Source organism: Corvus brachyrhynchos, unplaced genomic scaffold (assembly GCF_000691975.1).
Source record: "Corvus brachyrhynchos isolate BGI_N302 unplaced genomic scaffold, ASM69197v1 scaffold32, whole genome shotgun sequence".
NCBI lineage: Eukaryota > Metazoa > Chordata > Aves > Passeriformes > Corvidae > Corvus > Corvus brachyrhynchos.
In genome coordinates, this window is record NW_008237919.1 from 1,586,461 (window position 1) to 1,609,941 (window position 23,481).

General features: G+C 36.6%; 1 protein-coding gene across 2 annotated transcripts in view; it reads right to left on the minus strand.

Annotated features, from left to right (window-relative positions):
- MDFIC (MyoD family inhibitor domain containing) overlaps positions 1–23,481 on the minus strand; it is a 51,696-nt gene that overhangs the window by 26,324 nt on the left and 1,891 nt on the right. For both annotated transcript variants that reach the window (XM_008632740.2, XM_017733110.1), the window contains exons 2-3: positions 23,158–23,313; positions 11,829–11,960 (exon numbers count right to left, since the gene is read on the minus strand). In XM_008632740.2, the coding sequence (XP_008630962.1) occupies positions 11,829–11,960; positions 23,158–23,248 (223 nt within the window). In that variant the 5' untranslated portion in view covers positions 23,249–23,313. The remainder of the gene's footprint in view (positions 1–11,828; positions 11,961–23,157; positions 23,314–23,481) is intronic.

Consider the following 23,481-nt stretch of genomic DNA (forward strand, 5'->3'; position numbering starts at 1 on the left):
ATTCAAAACTGAATGTACTCAACATGCAATCATTGTCACCAATACTAAGCAAAAAAGGCAAATATTTTTTAGTTAACTGCTTATTTACCATATTCTACCAAAATTATCTAGGAAGACCTCTTTCTGACTTGGCTGGAAAAACCCACACACCCTGGCCAAGTTTTCATAATGACCTCCATTACAGGAATTCAACATCGTTATTAAAAAAAAAAGCTAAATGAACTTTTGCCTGTTGCTCATGGGTTCATCCCTTAGAGTAGCACAAAAGTCAGACTGCTGACCATGCCCTGAAGACCGAACTTCCTGTAAAAATGGTGCACTTGGTTTCCTGAAAGGAAGCAAAGCATAAGCTGCTCAAACAATAGACAAGAAAGCTCTGATATCTGAGTGACACAGTTACAAATCTGTCCTGTTAGAAAAATACAGTGCCACATCATTGACCAACAACTACAGGCACAAAAATTCAGAGAAACAAATGCACTAACTCAAAGGAGAAAGCATCAGATTAGCTGAAGAAATAGAAAAATTGTCTTAATGGGATGAAATTACCTGTAAAACATTTTTCTTTCATTCCACAACTGAGCTAAAATTCTGATTCTCCACTCTGTTCATGAAACAAGATATAATTCCCTATGAAACTGTTGCGTCCAAATGATATTAACAGTAAAATACTAGTTTTTATCTCTAACATGCAGATAGGGATTATTCTCATTCCAACATGTTTAAAAGCATTCAACATTACCTGTGGAATTATTTTCATTCTCTATTAAAAATATTTCTTTCAACTTACAAAACTATGCAATTTGACCCGCTGAAGTTTAATTGGTTCACCTTTTGTTTAAAAATATTTTTAAGTAGCATTTGAATTAGAATTAGCTCCATGCTTTGAATCGTTGCTTCTTGCAACACAGATTTTTTTTTTTAAACCATTTGTTTTGTCTTATTTAGAAGGCATACTTCTCTTTATTCACAGAAAAAAAAAAAAATCCTTCTGCCCACTAATCACAATTACTTTTTTTAATGGAGTGCAGAGACAGCAGTGAAATCTGTGCTATGTCAGTATTATTCACAATACTGAAAAATGCCCATTTATTGATTTTAAAAACGTTTTGTTACAAGGTTTTGCAACAAGCTGAAGGATTTCACAGAAAAGAAACAGCATTTTAAGTGAAAGCATTAGAATTTATCTACTTTTTTTTGTCATTTTACAGTTCAGGAGCTTTAAAAAGTCACAGCTGAGACAGCAAGCTTCTCTTACCCAAAAAGATCCAACATACAGCATAGCATAGATAGCAACTACATCAAACACAATCCTTGCTGCTTATGTAAGCCTTCAGCCACACAAAAGCACTCACGGCATCAGCAGCAACAGCAGCACCTGACCAGGCTGGTGATGGGTGAGCCAAACTGCTGCCTCCATCCCCCTGTGCTATGCAGCCATTCCCTGCAGGGTAAACATCTTGGCCTCACTTCTTGCATTTCTTGGCCCCAAACAAAAACACTTAAGAAACCAAACAACTTAAACAACAGCTACAGGGACAGAATGACACTGTTTTTAATACTACCTTATCCACTCTGCTGAAAAGCCTGCCAATCTGCCATTTTATTTGCCATTTGGAGTTAATTCCAGCACCCTTTTCTGTCATGTTCCTTCAGTATAACTAGCTACATTTTACTGTGCCATAATGTTTTCTGAGGCTGGTAGAACTAACAACTCACAATGGGAATATTTCCCTACCACCTTTTATTTAATTAGCATTATGATAATCTAGTCAGAATTCCCTGTTTCTGTACAGTGAGGTACTGAGTAGCCAGAGTACTTGAAAATCATCAATATTTTATTTTTAAATACATCCTTTTTATTGGCATTCCCAATTTTCAGTCTTTAACTTTTTGCTTTTGTCGGTAGCTACAAACTAACACAGGTTAATTTTTTTTATTTTATGAAAATTTAAATCACATAATCACATGGCTCTAGAAGCTGATTTTCATAGTGTGTTGTAAAATTTAACAGCTGGGGTTTTTGCCTGAATTGCACAGCATCTTTACAAAATGTTTAATTCACTGTTAATTCTCCAATAGTCAGATTACTCATGCTAACAAGAAGGTTCATTGCTACTTAAAAACCAGCTTAAATGTTGATGTTAACACATGGATGCTGAAACAGGCTTTTGTACTGAAGCACTTTAAAATATTTCCAGTCAGCCTCTAAGCACAACCTTACTCATTGCTTACAGGTATGTCATTGTAATGGAGAAAGAAGCAGGGAAAAAAAGGACTGTTCAACAAATGTAAGAAAAATAGGAAAAGGGGGCACCAGAGAAAATGATGCTAACAGAAAAAATAAAAATGGCTTGGCGTCAGAATTATTATAGGGATGGGTCAGTCTTTTCTTTAGTCAGTCTTTTGCTTTATAAGACAAATATGGGAAAGAGGATACAGAATAATTTATTAAAAATGGGAACAAACCTTCAGCATTCTTCCAACTTTGACTCCACCATATCACTGATACACACCCTTTACTTTCTTCCAAAAGTACCCTAAATTCTAAAGAATTTTTTTTAAATCAATACTTTGAAGTGCCATTCCATTATAGCCATCATGAAATGCACTTCTAAGTTTTGAAAGCAAAGTGTATTATTCTATCAAAACCCTCCCTATTCTATCAAACATGCCTTCTCTCCTTTTCCATAAGGACCTGTTCCAGAAATATTCAACCAAATATTAATAATGAGACCTGAACTTCTTGCCCTATTCCAGCTATCACAGCAGAATCCCTGGTGTGGATGCAGATGTGATAACAAACAAAAGCTTTTGCCAGGCTGTTTTCTCTTGTTCAAGGAGGGAGCATAGCACAGCAAATGGGATCTTGCTGTTCTTCTCAAAATGTTAGAGTAGCAGATGCTCTGTTATAATGCAAACAGTCAAAACCAAATAGTGATTTACTTAAAATTGAGTCTGTCAACTAAATTGTAAGTAAAAGATTCCTCAGGCAAAACACTATGCTACAAATGAGAATCAGAAAATCAAGTGGACAGAGACAGGGACATCAAGAAGACAGTCAGAAGTACATCAAGAAGAAGTACATCAAGTAACAGTCAAAGGAGTGGAACAAGAGAAGTAACAGATAAAAAAAGGTACCTTTTACTAGAATTCCTCCTTTAAGAAGTGTTGTCTTTTTTCCCCTTCCATATTTCCAAAGTTAAACACTGTCTTATTTGTTGTAAATACAAAACTCACACTAGTTGCAAGTTTCCAGGATTTGATCCAGCACAGAACAGCTTACAGAAGGGCTGTACAGAAGAGTCTCATGAAGCACGGAGATCTTTACAGCTACTTCAGCTGCCTTAATGTACACTGCCAGTTACTTCATAGTGTGATTAGCTGAATGATCTATTACTATACAAAAATATTTACCAATACTGATTTTACATTATAAATATGATAGTGACTCATCACTAAAAAGTCATCACACATTAAAAAGAATATATATTGAGGTAGGGAAGTACTTCACAAAGTAATAGTTACAAAGTGACATGGGAAATACTAAATGAGATGGTGTAATTTGATAAAATCACCTGTAAGAAAACTAAATGTACATTATTCAAAGCTAGCTCTGTATCCCACCTCACCATCCAAATACTTTTCTGCATCACCTCTGTGAAAAACTGAGTTTGATCCCTCAGACAAGCTTTTCCAGGCAGGTTAATCCCAAATTTTCCACCAAAACTTGATTTCCTTCATTTTGAAATTTTAGCAAAAAGAGCATTGTTCACTGATCTCCTGTATTCCTGAATTGTACAGACCTAAAAGATGTTCCATTCTGGTTTGACACTGCCCTTACAGACAATTCTGGTCAGCATAATAATCTTTCACTGCTCTTCTGTCAAAACGTGCATTTTATTTCAACTCGCAACTTATGGAATACGGTCAAAATATGCACCTGTCCTACAAAAGGAGATGGGAAAATGTAGATATCTTCTAACTGGCTAAGAGGTTTGATTTTTGAAGCTGTACCCATACCTGAAGACAGGCTTGCCCGTAGTCTGTCAAAGAATGGGCAAATAGTTTATGCTGCCTGTCAGTAGCAAAAACTTGCCCTGAAGGTCAAATCTGACTCATAGGCCATTTTTTATAGGTTTGCCTAACAGTTTGCTCTACTTGGCTTGTCTCAAAAGCAAACTTCTTAACATTTTATGCAAACATTATACAACCTTAAGTCTGAGCTATAAATCAATAAAACTCACTTAAACTTGAGGAACCTCTGCAAGAGGAAATAGCCTCTTAGTTGAAATTCTTCTGTAACTAACATTAGCATTGCTAAATTTTCTCCAAACAAGTGTCATAATATTTATAGTTCAAAGCGAAAACATTATAATTGAGATACTGCATAGCACTTGAGGGAAGATAGTTTAGAAGCAAAATTTAAGCCTCTAAAATTCATGGGTCCAGACAAACTCAGAATTTCAAAAGTTGTTGGGTTAGAATGCATGAGTTTGCATTTTATAATCACAAACTTCAAGAGCAGTCTCCACCCAAAAATATGTTTCTCACATGCCAGAACACTACAGTTCATTCAAAAAGAGTTAAGGCTCAGGTAGTAAATAATTAATCATTCTCTTAAATCAAGCTTCAATATATCTGGAGGCCTACTTCATCAGTAAAATGATTTAACAAAATTGGTATTAGAAATAGCCTGAGTGACCACAGCTGTTTGACATTTTAATGTTTTTCAAAAGGGTCCTCTGGGTTTGGATTATGAATAATTTTTTAGGGGAAAACAGCAAACCACACTACGCAACATACCAATAGGTCATAAGCTCCTGTCTTTCCTTGTCTTTTATAAAAATTCCTTCAGGGAAAGGTACTTGTGGGTACTTTTGCACTATAGATATCATATTGTCAGAATGCATAAGAAGGAAGCAGTATTCAGACCTCTCTTTCCTCCTGTGTAGCTATATAAAGAAGAAAAATGTTTAACCATGACTACTTAGCTAAGGCTGCTCCTGTGACCATGAGTCCCTCCTCCTCTTTCACTTTTTTATCAGTAAATAAAAAATTCAAAAAGATTTTAAAACTATTTTGACTCTTAAATTTTGAAGAATTCATTTAATTGTTTTGATGTAAACACAATATACAGTACTACTTTTGAGCTCTATAAACCTACTCCGTGCTTTTCACACCCATGACAATAAATACAAAATTAAATCTAAAATGGGAAAAAGAGAACTTTTGCCATGGTTTAAGTTCATGACATTTTTGCCAGCGGACAGGTTCCTAAAAGTATGTCTTAGATGATGATACTTTCTCACACTTTGTAATTTAGTGTTTTCTTTGCTAAATATGGCTAACTAAATCCTGTTAGTACTGAAAACAGAAGACTGAAACAATACTGACTCATTGGTTTGGTAGTATAGTATTTCACATACAATGCAGTCGAGTTTTATTATTCTTCCTCTTTAAGGAACTACTACAAGCATATTCTACTTTTTCCCCTATATGAGGAACTAATCAGAAAAAGAATGTAACTGTTCTTTCCCATATAGGCATAACAGCATGATTAATTCTGAGACAGTACCAATACAACACAGGAAAATATTCTGAAATTAAGATACAATTTACTTCAGGCCCAAACACAGCAAGCAGAGCAATCTTCACATTACTTAAAGAATTTCACCTTTGTCTGGTACTGATGATTACTGCCATCCAAACTTCCTCAGCCTCAGACCATAAATTCAGATAATGTTTTGAGAGTCAGAAGTAAAATAAAACAGAAACTAAAAGGCTGCAAGTAATTCTGGCTATTAGTGATATGCAGAATACATACATCTATCTTACGGCCATCTGGAATAGTTTAAAGTTCTCACTGAAGTTTGACTACTGTACTGTAAATGGATCAACAGCAGCAAGAAGTTCATTTCTTGACATGGAGTGACAACAGAATATAAAAATTCCTGATCTATCTCAGTCCACCATTAGCTGTATTTCCTTAGAGCAATCAACGTAGAGTTGAAGGGAAGATGCTACACAGAAAACACTTGCACCTCGCACCAGCTCTGTTTACAAGGGACTACTAATTTCAGCAACACTCGCATCATTTCACAGTGACATCTGTAAACACAGAATTCACAGGACCAATTAGGTTGGAAAAGACTTCTGAAATCATTGAGTCCAACATATGACAGAACACCACTATATCAACTAGATCATGGCACTAAGTGCCATGTCCAGTCTTTCCTTAAACATCTCCAGGGATGGTGATTCCACCACCTCCCTGGGCAGTCCATTCCAACATCTGATCATAGTTTATGTGAAGAAATTCTTCCCGATGACCAGTCTAAACCTGCCCTGGTGCAGCTTGAGACTCTGTCCTGTTATCGTGGGAGAAGAGACCAACCCCCACTTGGCCACCACCTCCTTTCAGGTAGTTGCAGAGAGTGATAAGGTCTCCCCTGAGCCTCCTTTTCTCCAGGCTAACACCAAAGACTCAGTCAGACTCCGAAGACCGTAACTGTAATGGTACAGGTATCTGTGAAAATCCCTCTCTGCCCAGGAGAGGGTAAAATGAAAATCAAAGGGAAAGGCTTTGGTTGTGCAACTCACCAGGCCCCTAAACAGGCCTGAGAAATTTTTCAAAGACTTTTGGAGCAGCTGTAGTAAGAGAACTGCCAGGTCAGGGGAGAAACCGAAGCAACACAGGCTAGTTCTCTGCTGGGGAGAGGATTAGAAAATCTCTGGGACAAGAGTTCTCCGGGAAGACCTCTACTCCTCTATTACTTCTACTAGCCAGATTTCTCAAAGATTAATCTTTTTTAAAAGAAGGTTCTAAATATCAAATACTGTGCTGCTGTATAAATATTGAACTGATTAAGTTTTGTTCATTCATAGGTTAACAGATTTTTATACTTGGGTGTGTTTGGAACACTGTGCATAAATCACTTCTTTAACTAATAGAATACACTTTTCAAACTCAGTAATATATTTTGCATAATTTCCATTAATCTATTCTGCACAATTTCTGTAGTCACACACTGTTATGCTGCAAGAAGACTGTATTTGTCATACTTTCTAGCTTTGAAAAGAACCATTGCAGTTAACTCAAGCACTTTGCACTATTTTATAGACAGAATAAACAGGACCATTTGAAATCACAGCAATTGTAAGATGACTGTGCATCATAGAACAGACAAGAAAAGGTATCTGGATTAATATAAAACAAAACAAAGAATTCTAACAGCAGATTATCTACTTCTTGTTGGAAAAAAAAAAACCAGTTCCAAACACAAACAGTGTAACTTAAACTATAGAAATCACTCACTTAGCCAGACAAAGAAAGGAATCTCCAAACCTTAAAATTAAATAAATAATAATGTAAAGTGAAAAGGTCAACATAAAAATATAGAAAACAAAAAGATAAAAAATCTAGGTTTATATTTCAGAAGAATATAGTAAATAAAATAGTTGCCACAAGAACACATAAAATTGTTTGATCCCCACAGAGCTGAAAGAAGCATCCCTTTCTCTGAAGAACCACTCTTATCAGGAGGGTGTTCCATGGACAAGAAAGAGGCAATTGAAGCTAGAAAATGATGGATAGCAATGACCTTTCTATCTGTAAAACATGGGCATATTTTAGGTATTTAATCTTGAGAATTGGATTATTATTAATCAATTATTCATGACAATTTGAATCTATGGTAGATGTTTTTTGTTTTCTTAAATATCACATAGCTAAGGTTCTGCTTGAGAACCAGAAAGGAGATTAAATCCTCACAAGCAAATAGTGTTGAAGACTGGCATTTTATTCCCTCCTAAACATTCCTTTCCCTGCATAGCAACACACATTGAAGATAACCTAGTACCCCCTGCAAAAATCCTGCCTAAATATTCTAAAATCCATCTTTACTGCCTTTTTTTCTCTAAGAGGCAAAAAATATCCCATACCTCTTCCAGAGAACAAAGCAGAGCATTGTAGTAACACAGAGCAGCAAAAACTGCTATGGCTTCATTCCCACAGCTACAGGTTACCCTGATGCATGTTTTAACATGCACTCCTCCTCACTTGCCAACAGTGAGTGATAACAGAAGCAGAACCACTCCATTATGGGCCACCAGACCATACAATGAAAATAAGCAGAAGGTGTTTGCAGATATTTAAAATGCACTGCCAAAAAAGACAGCAGATGGGGTTATTCTAAAGCTCTTTTGAAAAGCAGAACCTCTGCAGTCAGAAATAAAATAAAAATATGTGTGCATCTGTGAAGGGAAGGGAACAGGTCTCAATATTTTCTTGAAGAATAACTGTACTGAAAAATAGATGTATTTCCAACTGGGGGAACCACTATGGAAAGACTCTCACTCAGATCCTAAAACTGAAGGATATGGATAGCAGTTGCCACCTTGTGATGACTAAAACCAATTTAACACACATAAAATCAGCAAGTAATTGGCAGTTTTTCCTGTTCTCAAATACTCTGTTAAAAAATGTACACCTTATTCCTAGTCTAACTGAACTTCTGGACATTATATTGAGTTCTCCCTTTGTCTTGCTATAGTTGAAGAACTGTCTTACCAAATTTCTGTTTGTTGTGGTATGCTTCTTAGGGACTAGGCAAAGCCCCTCTTTACTCCCCTTGTTAACACTAAACAGATTGAATTCCAGGAGGTTTTCCACAATAAGGCATGTTTTCAACTACTCCAGTCATTCCTGAGATATTTGTGGTTCTCCCCTGACCCTTCTCCAACTGAACAGTCTTCCAGTTAACAGTTATGCAAGTGTATTCACAATTACGACAGAAAGGTAATACAACTGCTTTCTCCTTCTATAGCCCTTCTTTGTTTGTATGTCAGTATATAGTAATCTTTTGATTCTCAAGCTGTCTTCAAAAACAATAAATTCCTTGGTTGAGGCTTCCCGTAAGATTAACCACTTAGCCAGGATATTATGAACATTTTCATTAATGGGGAGAAGGGATGCTCCAAAGGAGGTGGGGAAAAGGCTAATTCGGAGAAAATCTCTGGAGGTTAAAAAAGGGAGTTTGCAAAAAGGACTGAAAGGGCAAAGCAAGGTGAATGTAAAACATCTTACTGTGGAAAACGGGGGCAGTGTTTTAGTTTATTGATGTTGCCTGGTAAACTGAGTTCACAAGTGCAAATGAGAAATCATACATAATGAAGTCATTACAGGGGCTCTAACAGTGGACTTCGTTGTTAGTGTGCCAGTAGAACTGACTGATTAATCTAATTCCATATAACAGCAGGATAAAACAGCTGCAAACAAGGAAAACCTTGGAAATTAAATGCTGGAAACATTTATAAAGTAAAAGCTAATGGTAAGACAAATGGAGTATGTATCAGCTGTGGGGATGGAAAACAATCTGTATGGGAAAAAAGGAAACTGAATCACTAAGATAGTGGTGAACAGTTGTGAAGTACGCGCTGTCTAAAACAATTTTAAGAAAGAGTTTTAAAATATAGTGTAATAATCAAAACACTGTTTATTCCAACCTCAAACTTCTTTCACTATGCAACAGTCTGCAAACTTTAGTTTGGTGGGGTAACAGATCTGGTTGAATCAAGACCATTCTGAGCTACAATACTTATTTTTTACATGAAATACCTAAGTAATGTTTCTGATAAGAAAGCTTCTCTTTGCTGCACTTGTTCTAGTTTTCAAACTTACATTACTAGGTATATTGCATTGTAAAATGTCTGCAAACTACAAGACGTATAACTGAGTCAAGCACTGTTCCTCAATTTTTAAAAGAACAAACTTCCCTACTCATAAGTCCCCCCCCCCAAAAAAAAAAAAACCAAAAAAACCCCATAAAAACCTGCTTTGATTTTTGATTTCATAATTTTTGTTTCTTCCATCTGGAAGACTTTATACTATATATATATATATGTAAAAGTTACCTGAAGCAAAGAGAGGTTTGCATCATAGCATCTAATCAAATATGACTCATAATAAAGCCTCTACTACACACTTATTAAGACTAAGTGTTTAAGAAACTTACAGCTTTCAGCTAAACTTGCTTTTCACAAACTCAGAGGTAAAGCTACTCGTGGCTCCAGGCTAAGGACGGTCATGCACACTGGAACAGTACCTTTTACCTCTACATTTTATCCGATCTTTGCCCTGCTCCCTGTTCCTTTTTTTTTATATAATTCAGCAGCACATAACCCTCCCATCACAGAGATATAACTACATATAATCATCAAGTCACTTTACCAGGGGTTTCCACTATCTGCTGCAATTTCTACTATATGTTGAAAAAAAGATATCATTTCCTCACACTCCCCAGTGCAGCCACTGCAGTATGTCTTGGTGAGGAACAGATTAGAGGATGTACAGCATCACTCTGCAGTCCTTCGTCCTTCCCTCCATAGCTCAGGCATGCTGCTAACTGCTATGAAATAAATCTGCTTTCTCATGGGTTTGGGAATAAAGAAGCTTCTATAGGAAGAAGGAATGAGAAGGAGGCCATTCCAGAAGCAGAAGATGCCATACACACCTTTCCATATCCTCAACATAACCACAAAGCAATTGTTTGTCGAGGGACAATTAGGTCTAAAATAATAATCTTTTGGAACTAAGTAAACTCTCAAGGTGTGCAGGACAATTCTCCCTGTTTGTGGTCCTTTAAAAATTATTTTAAATTGTCAGATAAATATCTGGTAAGGATCTAGGTAACTATTCAATACATTAGAGGTGTAAGTATTTACTGGGATTAATTACTTAGAAAAAAAAGGATTAACGAAGATTTGGAAAGAATTTTAAATGCTAACACAAAGTTCCAGAGAAGTTGAATGTAAAGATAAGACTAAAAAACAACTATGCAAACTAATAAAACTAACGAAAAAACAACCTAAAAAAAAACAGATAACTGCAGCAAAAAATCACCAGTTTTGACAACAGCAGGCTCAGAAATATGAATTTACCCCACTTTCTACAGTATAGTGTGCACTGTAAAGAGAGACTAACCCTGAAATGTGTGATCAGATGCCCTCAAGAGAGCTGGAGCACCACTCTGCATTTAGTCCATTTTCTTTCTGAATACACCCTATAATTAGAGAACAGTTCCTCATGCTGCCTCTCCCTTGAGCAACTAACGTTCACGCACTCACAGAATTTTAGAGCAATATTACCTCTGGCAGTGGACAGAAATATTTTTGCCTTAGGAGAGTTCAATGGATAGCATATGATCTTCAGTCCAACACAGGACAATAGGAATAATCTTGCATACCTTTTTATGTTTTAAAGCATACAGGACATACACTAGAAATGTGGACCCATAAAAACTAATTTAAAAACTCCACAGTTTTACAGCATAGGTCTAAAACCTTATCTTACAGCATTCTTCTAGTTTTGAAAAGAATAACTACTTTAGGATTCAAAACTCTTAAAAAACCTACAGCTGACCAGTACTCAGTGCATCTGGAAGCAACTGCTTTCAGCATAGTTTACTCTACTGCTTACATATATGTATAACCTGGGAAACTGAAGGTGATGACACCTAGCACAGCTGCATGCATGCAGTACTAACTATAGTACTATTAATGATAAGAGAAGAATGCAACACTAAGGCTTTGAAAGCGTAGATGCTACAGAGGTCTTTACCACACTGCACCACTCGAATCACACCTTTCTTTATACTCGTTGCTTGTGCATCCTGACAGGAGTCAATCTGGGAAATAAATTCAGTAGATGTGCATTACGGTTGCAACACAATTGCATTTGACACACATTTAACAGAGTCAACAGGCAGTATCCCATTACACTGTGAAAGCATGCCTCAATGGCAGCAATTTGCTCTGGAAATACTTACTTCTGATGAGGTCACCATCAGTGCGATTTCCCCAGATGGACTGCTCTTGTATCTCTGCTTGTATACTTTGATTACTGCAAGGCTGGTTTATGTCTTTATCTCCTGTCACAGTAGTCTCTTGGTCAGTTTTTCCTAAGTCAAAAGAAATTTCAAGATATTAGTTTCTACAGTACTTTTTCTCTATGTCAGCAAAATGAATTTTTGAAAATTAAAAGTAAGAGGGCATAAAATATAACTTGTCCTAGCATCCCCTTTTGTTTCCTTAGAATTAACTTACAATAAAGTTGATTTTCCATTTGCTTTCTGGCCTAGATCAATATAATTTCTCTTTAAGAAAGACTTTTAGTCATATTGTACCCAACTGTGCAAAATAATAGCAGCTTCTGTAAGGAATTATAGTGGGGGGGGGGGGGTTTCCTTATTTAGTTAGCTTCCACGAAATTTTCATATAAAAATTTGAATAGCTTTGTCACACACAAAAAAAACATTATTTTTTACCCACATAGTAATTTTACAAAATTTTGTTCTCTATTTTTTTATAATTATACACATAATCAAAGACAAATATAGTTGGAACTTCAAAAGTGATTAGTACAAAAAATCAGAAAAAATTATTATAACACAATTACCTATTTTTCATTTTAAAAAATAGTTTTTAAAAGCCACTGCTGATTAAAAGTCAACATTTAGCCATTAATGAAAAGTATTTCTTCTCTCCAAGTATACATAAGATGCAAGGAAAATTCCATAGTAAGGTTATTTGAGAGATTCTTCAGCTTATTTCACAATGTAACAGATATTGTTGTTTTGATGATTTTGCCAGTTATCACAAGCAGACCAGAATTTCCTCAAACCAAGGTAAGTGAAGGTTTACATCTTCACTGTCATTAATGTTTTAATAATCAAAGCCACACACAGAGATCTTTTTGTTCTTGATTGCCACAGATTTTTCCTAGTGGCATTCAAGGAAACATTTTCAAATCTGGCATTACTTCGTTCATTATTCACAGCAACAGATTATCAGTTTATATTATCTTACTCAAGGGATCTGTAAAACACTACATGTTTTCAGTCTCATGTATTTCTTTTTAGTATACCTACATTTATTATTTACAGTAAATCTAAATGAGCAACTGCTGAAAAGTCTGTTAGCTCTATTTATTTGTTTCAAACAAGAACATGTTTATAAATCCCATATTACAATGAATCATACTGTATCCTCCAGTAAAGCAATTATTCCAGTCCTGAGACACAGAAAAATCACTTTTTGCTACTATGACATAGTAAAGGTTAGTTTTTCATGTAACCCACAGCACTTTGATTTTAAATCCTAACTTTCTGCCTTTGTTATCCACCCTATTCAACTGAGGCACTGAACATCACTCAAAATAATATATGCCATCTTGTGTGCATAGTAGCATATGCCTTCAAGCACTGCTGCTCCCCTTCTATCAGTTTCTACCTCTGAAATGTCTGACCTAGCTACCTCCATGGTACGTCGCCCTCAGTCCTCCCTCCCAACCACTTGTCCATATTTCCTCAAGCCCATCCTGAGAGGAACTGTTTCTCTGGGATTGGCATAGTTATTGAAATGAATGGGAAGATATTGACTTTAATGAGTTTTGCCCCTTGCACTGATGACTTAATCTTACCTAGATACTCATCCTATTAACATTAAGAAAACAAAACCAAAACCACAAAACCCCCGACAAAAAAAACCAACCCCTCCCCCCAAAAAAAACCTCAAAAAAACAACACCAAACCAAACCAAAAACAACAACAAAACCAAACCAAAACACAGAGTTTTTCAACCTCTTTGACAGACATCAGATACAAATCATTTCTGCCTGGTATCTATCAAATACAAATTGACCATATTGAAGTATGATGATTTAGCCTCTGCAGTTAAGTATTAGGTGCAAATGTGTTTCAAAAGTGTTTGAAAAGTGTTCTGGAAGGGACTGAATAAAAATAAGTTGTGTCCTGACAGAGCTAGTGTAAAAGCAGTCTACGTTCCACAAACACTAAGCTTAAATGACCTATTTTAGGAGATTTTGCTCTTAAATTACTTTACTACAGCAATGACACCAAAATTATAATATGTACCCAGCAGTGCTAGTACAGACCCGCAGAGTAGCTGTATAGAATTCTCTTGTATAGGATATGACTTTGCAGAACCCTATTATTTCATGTAGTAAACAATGAACGGCTGTAAGGAAACAATAATGCTAATATTATGGGGCCCTCAGTGTTCCAGATTACATTTTTAGCTAAGAAATCTGAAGGAGTGCAGAATACAATCAGTCATCATTATTCATACAAATTTATTTTTCATCCCTCTGCTTGTTTTCAGTTCAGTATTTTTTTATTTTTTTCTCACTATGTAGGCTGTATGTGTATTTTTCATGTGCACTTCTATTATTCTAACTGGATATAGTAAACGGCCAGTCAAGACCATGTAAACAATAGTAGCAGTTAACAAGAAAGAAGCAGCAATATTAAAAAGTTTAAAAAGAAACAATGTTGCAATTAAACACCAAACAATTTTTATAGGACGTTCGAAACAACATTAATTATCTCTTCTTTGATCTATTGAATTCACATGAAGACCTCCCTGTAAATGTGCACAACAGAAACCTGCACCATTAATCATGTGTTTGGTATCCTTCTTTGCATGCCAGAATTGCCCACTGGAGCAGCTGATCCTGGTAGATGCTGCTCTGTGGTGTGGTGAGCTCACCCTGGGCACCAGCTAAGGACCACCCAGCCTCTCCTTCCTTCCCCAGCCCCCAGCAGGACAAGGGGAGAGAACAGAAAGACCCAAGGGAGGAAAGTCATGCGTCAAGATACAGTTTGTAAGTGAAGAAAAGAGGAAGGAAAAGTAGAACAGGAGATGCAAAGGCAATCACCCACCATCTCCCACAAGTAGACCGATGCCCAAGCCAGTCTCTAAGCAATGGCTACCTCCCCATAAACCTCCCCCTCTGATTTTATTGCAGAGCATGACATTCTATGGCATGGAATAGCCCTCTTGTCAACCTGAGCCAGCTGCCTGGATTATGTCCCCTCCCAACCCCATGCCTACCCACAGTCTAGTCACTGTAGAGAAAAGTGGGAAAAGAGAGAACCTTGACTGATGCTGTGCAATTGCTGCTCAGCAATAGCCAACCCACTGGTGTGCTATCAACCCTGTTTGACTCACTGATCCCAAACACAGCACCACAGAGGTTGCATTGAAGAAACCCATCACACCCAGACTTAGTACAATGGGGCTTTAGAAATAGTAGATCTTACGATCTCTTTATTTGACCATTTTTTCATAAATCGTTTCTGATGCATCAGACCACTGAAAACAGACAAACACTGGTGTCTTGATTCAGTTGCTTTTTCTTGAATACGTACCACATCTCAGTTTTTGTACAAAGGAATTAACTGATTATTCCCTTATAATACACAGTTGATAATGGGATCGTATTTTCTTTAATACTAGAGGTCCCCCTAAAACATACCAATTACACCCAGTCACACACGAAGACAGCCTCAAGAACATTCCCATCTTTTGTTGATGCCATTACTTTTACATTAGGTGCCTAAGAATAGTCACAACAGTAGTTTATGAAGAATCAACACAAAGACCTTAGTCTGACAGAAATACTAATGGATCTGGCCATAGACAAGTATGACTTTTTTCCACTGCATCTTCAAGTAAATTTGTAACACTTTTCTGTTTCAATCAAGCTTACCTTTAAGAATTCTTTTTGTAAAACTTCCTTAGTATTTCAGCTTCTGCTTCCTTTAGCACACCCTTCCACTCTCATGTGGCTAACCCAATACTGACAGCCAAGAAGAAAAAGAGATGCTCCTCTTAACAGTTCAAATAATGGAAAGAAAAGACTCATTATGTTCTGAGTCTGGCAGTGCTAAAGTATAAATCCAATCTCTCTTCAGTAAGTTACTCTAGGTCATGCCACAAAAGAAACACAGACTTCTTACCTACCACAGTTCAGCCCCAAATCAGCAACTTGTGTGGCTCTGCACTTCCCCTAAACTAACAGCAGTGCCAGGGCTGAAGAGCTTCTAGTCAAAAGCCCCAGGGAGTGACACCCACACAAAACACCCTGTGGTTTATCCTGAAGGTAAGCATAGACAGAAACTCTACTTGTCCAGAGATTCATGCAAGTTTAAGATTTAAATAAGTAAGAGATATGACATGCTAACAAAGTATAGAATTGAGATGACTAACAGCCAAATAATATCTATGATACAGACAACTGGTAAGCCACTTAGTGAAAAAAAATTAAAATTTTAATCACATCTCAAAATTATTGCTTCATTAAATAAGTGAATAAAGTGAATTATTGCTTTTTCTCTACAGAATTACTTAAGTATACATAAATCATTTTTATAGTACATACATTCATTTTACCATAATCGTGTTATATTTATTTTTTAAATACACAGCAATATATATATATTCCATAGAGTAGAGACTTGTTTTCACCTTTGAGACTATTGTAATATTGAATGTTAACTTTTGTTTGAGTTTGGATAATATGCCTCTGGTTACACACACTTCTTTGCAACGTGACAAATACATTCTGCAGGACTCCACCAACTGAATGTCAGCAGTCTGGATTAGCAACAAGGCTACTATTACAACAGCCCTACCAAAAAGAAAACTTAACAAGTAGTCAAAGCTGTCAAGAAAGACCTCTGTAAATTAGGCAAAAAGGGTATACTGGGCAATCTCCCCCAATTTCTTCCAATTCTATGTCTTTGGGAAGTTGCTGGAACATACGTCAAACTAATTCCTGAAAAATTCTTAGACCATCCCAGTGACTTATCTCTCTTTTCACAGCTATATTTATGTATCTTTCTCTATAATGTAGAGGATATAAAGTGGAGGTGAAATTAATACACAAAACTGATAGAAAGTACAAAAAAGATAGGTAATGGATGTGTATTTGCAAGACACACTTCAAAGAGCTCAAGTATTTGACAAATAACCAACTCCTCTTCTTCAAGTGCTCATCCATTTGTACATCCATGCTCCAGCTGCCCCCAAGAGCTCCACCACATCTTCTTATTCAGAAATGGGTCTCTGTGTGTTCATACAGATGGTATCATGTATCATGAAGTAAGTAACATACACAAAACAAAAATGCAAACAAGTTCCCACAATAAGTGGATTGCATGTCCCCAGAATGTGATTGGCAGCTGATTTCTGTTCTTTAGATGACACATAACCCTACACATTGACTCAGTCATCACTTCCAAGAATGTGAATCATAAGAGTGCATGACTAGCAAAATGACAAACTGGACTTGAGAAACAGGTTTAGAGCTTGTCTATAAAATGTACAAGTTTGTACATAAAATGAATTTAATGAATTCTGTTGCAACAACTGAAGGCTTTGCTGCTATGACACATCCATTTTCTGTTCACCAGCAATGTGGTGGACTGCATTTGGACTCCAAATAGTAAAGAAAAAACAACTGCTGAGAAAGGTTTCTGGAAACCTGAGTGCATCATTCCCATCAAGGAGAGAGAAATAAGCAAAATGCACTGGCACGGTGGTCACTGTGATCTCGAAAACTGCACTCACAAACAGTTTGACAGTTTTACAGCTTAGGGGCGGGGGAAAAATTTGGAAGCATGGGGCAAAGTTTACTTAGGCACCTAAAGTTGACCCAGTTGTTGGGATGAATCCTCAGAAGGCCTGAGTTTATCCTATAACAAGCAGATGCAAATTTAAAAATACATGTGCAAAGTTCAAATCATCCCAAATGAAATTTTGTCCTTCAAAGAAGAGAAAAATTACAAAAGAAAAACAATTGTCACAAAACATAAACACAAACACATAAGAAGATCTATGAGGAATAAAAAAGTCAAAGAATGTTTCCAAAAGGAAATGTAACAATCAGTTCTCTGTCTCAAGCCTACAGTTGTTGGGAGGGACTGAAGAGCATGTGGCAAACACTGCACTTCTAACACTTCCTCTGTTCATTAATAACCTTGACACAAAGAAATCCTAATAATACCACATTTTACAATGTAATCGTTAACAGTAACACCTACCATCTACTTCATGAAATGCCTAAAAGTTTTAGGCATTTTACATAACAAATAAGTTCAACAGTTTGTGTAACAGAATGCCTATTCCAGCATTTGCCTGAAACAATCTCACTTCATTAAGAACATCTAATAAACACTGATAATCCACAAATTATGGAGTTGGAAGCATCCAATTAGATGTTTGATTGTTTTAAAACTAAAAATAAAAATTATTTGGATTCAATTTAATTTCAGTGGCTTTCCCTTAAATGTCTTGTTGCAACTTTCAATGGCTCCAGAAGTGCCACAGAAAAAATTAGTTTCTCAAAATTAGAGCAATTTAACTGAGCAGTTTTTTGGGAAACTTACAAAGAATTTTGCAGGTGCAAGCTATGGTATAACTATGAAAGTACTAGAAGTTCGACAGCTCTGAACAAATTTGAGTCATGATAAAGTAAAAATGAACAGCAATGTGAAAATAGGTATTCTGCATTATTTTAAGTGTTACGAAGGTCAAACACATAAGTGAAAACTTTTCAAAAATAATCACACTAATTATGCAGTCAGTTATGAATGTATGCCATTCATCCAAAGAAGTTTCACATGTATACAAAACCAGTTTCATGGAAGTGCTAAGCAACACTTGGCAGCTGCGGCTGTATTAGTAAAAGCATGGGCCAATAAAACTGGGCCTGTACAGCAAGAGTTAACTTTAAGGATATTCCATATTATACATGTTCCAGGGGCTTTCTACTTTGAACTAGTTCTCAGATTTAATCTCAAAGATTGAAGGCTTACTAGTGGCTGGAGTGTACTGGGCACATTCCTGCAACTTTCAGATTATTTTGAGCAAAAGGAATCCCATCCAGGTCACGCCCTAGGATCACTCCACAACGCAAATCAAAGTAGAGGCGAACAGATTTACTTCAAAACTGCATGGCTGATCCAAATAAAAACAGAAGGACAACACACTCATTGCAGGATGTTACTTATTAGGAAAAAAAAAAGAAGCGTTATGAAGCAAAGAGAAATCTAACTTCTGAGAGCCCAGAGCTGAACTGAAGAAGAATTACTGTGATATAAAATAAACCTGTGATACAAGATGGAACAAAAATATTTCAAACTCAACACAAGACCTTTACAGTCAACTCTATGAAATACAAGTCTATCACACCCATGTGGGCATGAATCACTTCACTGGAAGGGTATGCACGTGAAACTGAAAGCAGACATATACTTTCATGACAACTAGAGTCAGACACCTATTTACCAAAGTCTTAGATATTTTAGCCAGTAATATTAAATAAATGCCTCAGTACTGCCACACAGCAATGAAACAACACAGATTCTCTCAACTCTTGTCAAATAGCAAGAGACAACACAATTTCAGAGGAAATATTTGGTAAGTTTGAGCAATCTGAGCACACTGGTTAAACATTAAAATAAAAATACATTACTCATAACACTGAGGCGTTGCTGGTAAAGTGGAATAATTATTGTGATAGCAATCATTGTTGCCCCAAGAACGTCCAAACATTCCCTGCATTAAGTCTTTTGTCACCCAATCTCATGTAGCCATCAGATTCCTATAGTGCTCCTCATCATGAAAACAGTTAAGCACAGAAAACATGATGAGATTAGAATCACATTCTTGAAGAGGAGTACTTTGTACATTTTCTGAATGGAAGTATTAGTTGCTGCATATGGTTTCTTGAGATAGCAAATCAGAACTGCATCTCCATCCAGCAACAGTGAGATGATTTGCACCAGAGAGAACACTTACGGAATCTGACCCTTGATATTTCTACTATATTTCTCCATCCTCCCCACCCCACTAAAATAAAAAATTAATGTGGATTTCCATCATGTAAAGAGTAATCATAGTGAAATTATCAGTCTCAATTTCATAATAAGTTAATTATCATAATTATTGTTTTGATTTTCTTTCTTAATTGAGAAAGCTAAACATTATTCCTTTGTTATTCTAGGTTACAGTTAGTTACCAAAAAGCAAAGATAAAAGCATTCCAAATAATTTATAGATGACAGTCCTGCATTTTCTAAAATGTGGCCTGATTCTCTAAATTTAGTTCCATGTCCACTGAATTTCTCTCTTGTATTCCATAGTTTATTCAAATGCAGAGGATTTAATCAAAAAAGTCTACCCATAGTCCAGGCAATAATCACACCATAGCCTCTGATATATGAAATATTTTCCTTAAAGCAAACAGTCCAATGGTCATGAATTGACACATTCCTTCCTCAGGGACATTATTTTGGTAGCTACAAGTTGAGAAATACCTGATCACAACCAAATTAAAGTGGTCTGAGCAGAGGCATGACACTATTTACTGACTACATAATACAACTAGATGTAATCATAATTTGGTTCCAAGGTCCATGAGCTACAGGACAAGAAAGAGGGCATCACCAGGATCTTGAACAAGGCTGCACAAGTAGAGCTACACTTTTGGAAGGATGTGGCAGAAATTAACATGATCACAGAAATGGTTAAACCTTCCACCCTGCAGCGTCTCTTAGAGCAGCAGACCCCACTGACACAGATAATGGTTTAAAGACTGAAGTTGAATTTTGACATTGTCAAAAAAGAAAATGCTAGGATTTCATCTGCTCTCTCTCACAGCACACTAATTGTATAGGGGTGGTGTCCAGATTCTCACTAATATTTATGCATTTATTCAAAAATGAACTAACAAGGAAGAACAGTGATGGGGGAGATGTTGAGAGAACATATTGGTCAAAGTAACACAGAAAAATTCTTTTAAATCATGAAAGCCAGAGCACACAACATCTGTAGGCCAAATTATGCCTCAAACCAGTTTTCATCATGTCCACAACTGATGAATATCCCTGCATACTGCCTAAGCTTTATTGAGTTTGTCTGGTCTTTAACTAAGTTGTAGGATAGCCATTTTTGAATATGCAAAATTCAACTGAAATTTCTTTTCCTTTCATGGAAAAATACAATTAATCTTCAGCATCTGCATGTATATGACAGCAAGCAAAAGGAGCACTTTGTATATCTGGATTTCTTGATGGTACCTCACAGAACTACAGAAGAGTGAAAGTTTGTTCCCAGGGTATAAGGTATCTGTATCAGTTAAACAAATATACAAAGCACATTAAAGTATGCTGTTAAAAATGAGAAATTCCTTCTCATTAGACTGCACTTAATACTTTATTATACATAGAAGATAAGCCATCTTTTCCTGATTAAGGAATCTTTAATTCTAGGTCAACCCAGATTTCAAGTATCTCACTGTAAATAGATGAAGTCATTTATAGGTCAATAATATGAACTTCAATCAAAGCTTTTAAAATTATCACCAAATTCTAGAGAAGTCAATGTCATTTTGGATGTCCTGGGGGTAGAACAGAAGGATAGGGGCTGTTGAAAGTCCCAGACATACTATCTTAGTTCCTCAGCCCTGGAATATCTGAATTACCTTACCCTGTAACCACACACTGCAAAGCTGACAACAGAAATGCTGGAATATAGACTGGAAATGTTATGAACTCACCTTTTCCTCTTTCCACCCCCACTTCCCCAACAGACTTAGACTAGAAAAAAGCAACAAATATCCACATTAAGAATCCATATTATCCTTAAATCTAAGTTCATTAGAATAAATTTATGTATTTGGCTGCTGAATTCTGTTACAAACCAGCTTTGTCTATATGTGGACTGTATATAAGCTTTAAAACCATGTGCCTTGATAGGTGTGGCCAGCGCGCAAACTATAATCATAATGTTTGTTTGTACCTTACTGATCCCTAAGAAAGCTGTGAGGTTTAATTGTGTCATTCGGATTTTCTGTGCATTACTTGTCAGGGACAGATCAGTATTTCTCTGCTTTTTCATTAAAAAAAAGGGCATGTATTTACAATCATACATAGGACTTTCACTTCACAGTGAAAATTCAGTTTGAAGTGGCACTGTGAGAATGAGACCCCTTTCCATGCTATTAGTTCACTGACTTATAACTTCAGCAACTTTGATGTATGGCCTACATGCAGAATTTAACCAGTGTGGCCAGCTGACCACCTAAAAGATAAAAACACCACACTGAAAATAAACACATATCACAGGTACTGATGGTTCTGGCAAAAATGTGATTCCAGCAGTTCAGTTCCGCATGCTTGATCTTCTGCATTTAATCTTTTTTATTATTATTTTTTACTGTTTAGAAGTAATGAGTCATTCTCTAGGACAAAAAAACCATCCAACAATAAGATAAGTATAAGCCAACTTGCTGTATCTCCCTGCCAAAACATTTTTTACTTAGCTACAGATACTTTCTGGTTTCTGAAAGGAGTCTTCAACTCTGATTACACATAGCTATTGATTTTCCTAGTTACAAAAACAAGGCTGCATCTTTAATCCACAGTTGCACAACTGTGTTACCAGGCTCTGCTCCAGTTAACCAGTTATGAATAAAGTTACAGTTCTTGAACAAGATTATTTGTCTGTTTTTCAGAGACTGTTCAAACTCCTGTGAGAATTCTGGAAAACCATAGCTGTAAATGAATAAACAAAAAACGTCTCATATTCACAGACCAGGACTTGACAGGCAAACAGACTTCTCAGTTTTGAGGATAATCTGCAATATACCTTGTGAAACTTCCCTACATGAAGGTGATCAGGGTATCAATGTATTTTGTTCAAATAAGACATAACTTAAATAATTTATCTTTAAGATGAAAGTACTTTTAAACAACCTTCTGAACAGCTGATAGGAAACAAGTTATATTCTGAGAAACTGGTTTTAGCTGCAGCGTCACAGAGTAATCTAAGAAAAAACCAGCAAAGTGACCTCCAACCTCAACAATGCTCTTGCTATTGGATCAAGCCTCCATAATTTACTTCAAGACCTGGAAGGACAGCTTCACAGGAAAGAATTTCTAAACACAAACACAAAGCTGAGAAAAACAAAAGCAATTTTTAAGGAGCAACATCTGCCTCTGAATCACTGCAGTTTTTCAAGTACTGAAAATCAGTGCTGAGACTAGCGCATTTCTTCCTTCTTTTTTTGGGTTTTTTTTTGTTGTTGGTTTTTTTTGTTTTGTTTTGCTTTTTCATTTTTTTATGGGAATTTCAGATTAAAACAATAAAGTGGTGAAGTGAAAGTGCTACAGAGATACCCTAAAGAGGGGAGGGGAAAGAAAAGAGGGGTTAAAACCCACAAATCAAATCAGTAAATGTATCATTCAAATATAAGGCGTAACAATTACAGAGAAACTTTAAAGCAACTTACCTCGAGGGAGCGAGATCAAAGAGCTGTTTTCAGTCGGAGCTTGCTCTGGCCCTCCAGGCCCCGGAGGAAGAGGCTCTCTCACTTGGGACATCTGCCAGCTCTCTCCCCGAGTAACAGAGTGCCTGCACCCCCCTCCAACAAAACTAACACGCGACCCTGAAGGAACAAGCAAACGAAAGGACTCGTTAATGTATTTTAAGCAGAAAACTCACGGCTCGGGGCGAGGGACTGAAGAGGGACAGTAGGGAAGCGGCGGCAACTTTGCGGCGCGGCGGCGGGCGCGCCCCCCGCCCCCTGCAGCGAGCACCCGCGGGGCCGGGGGGC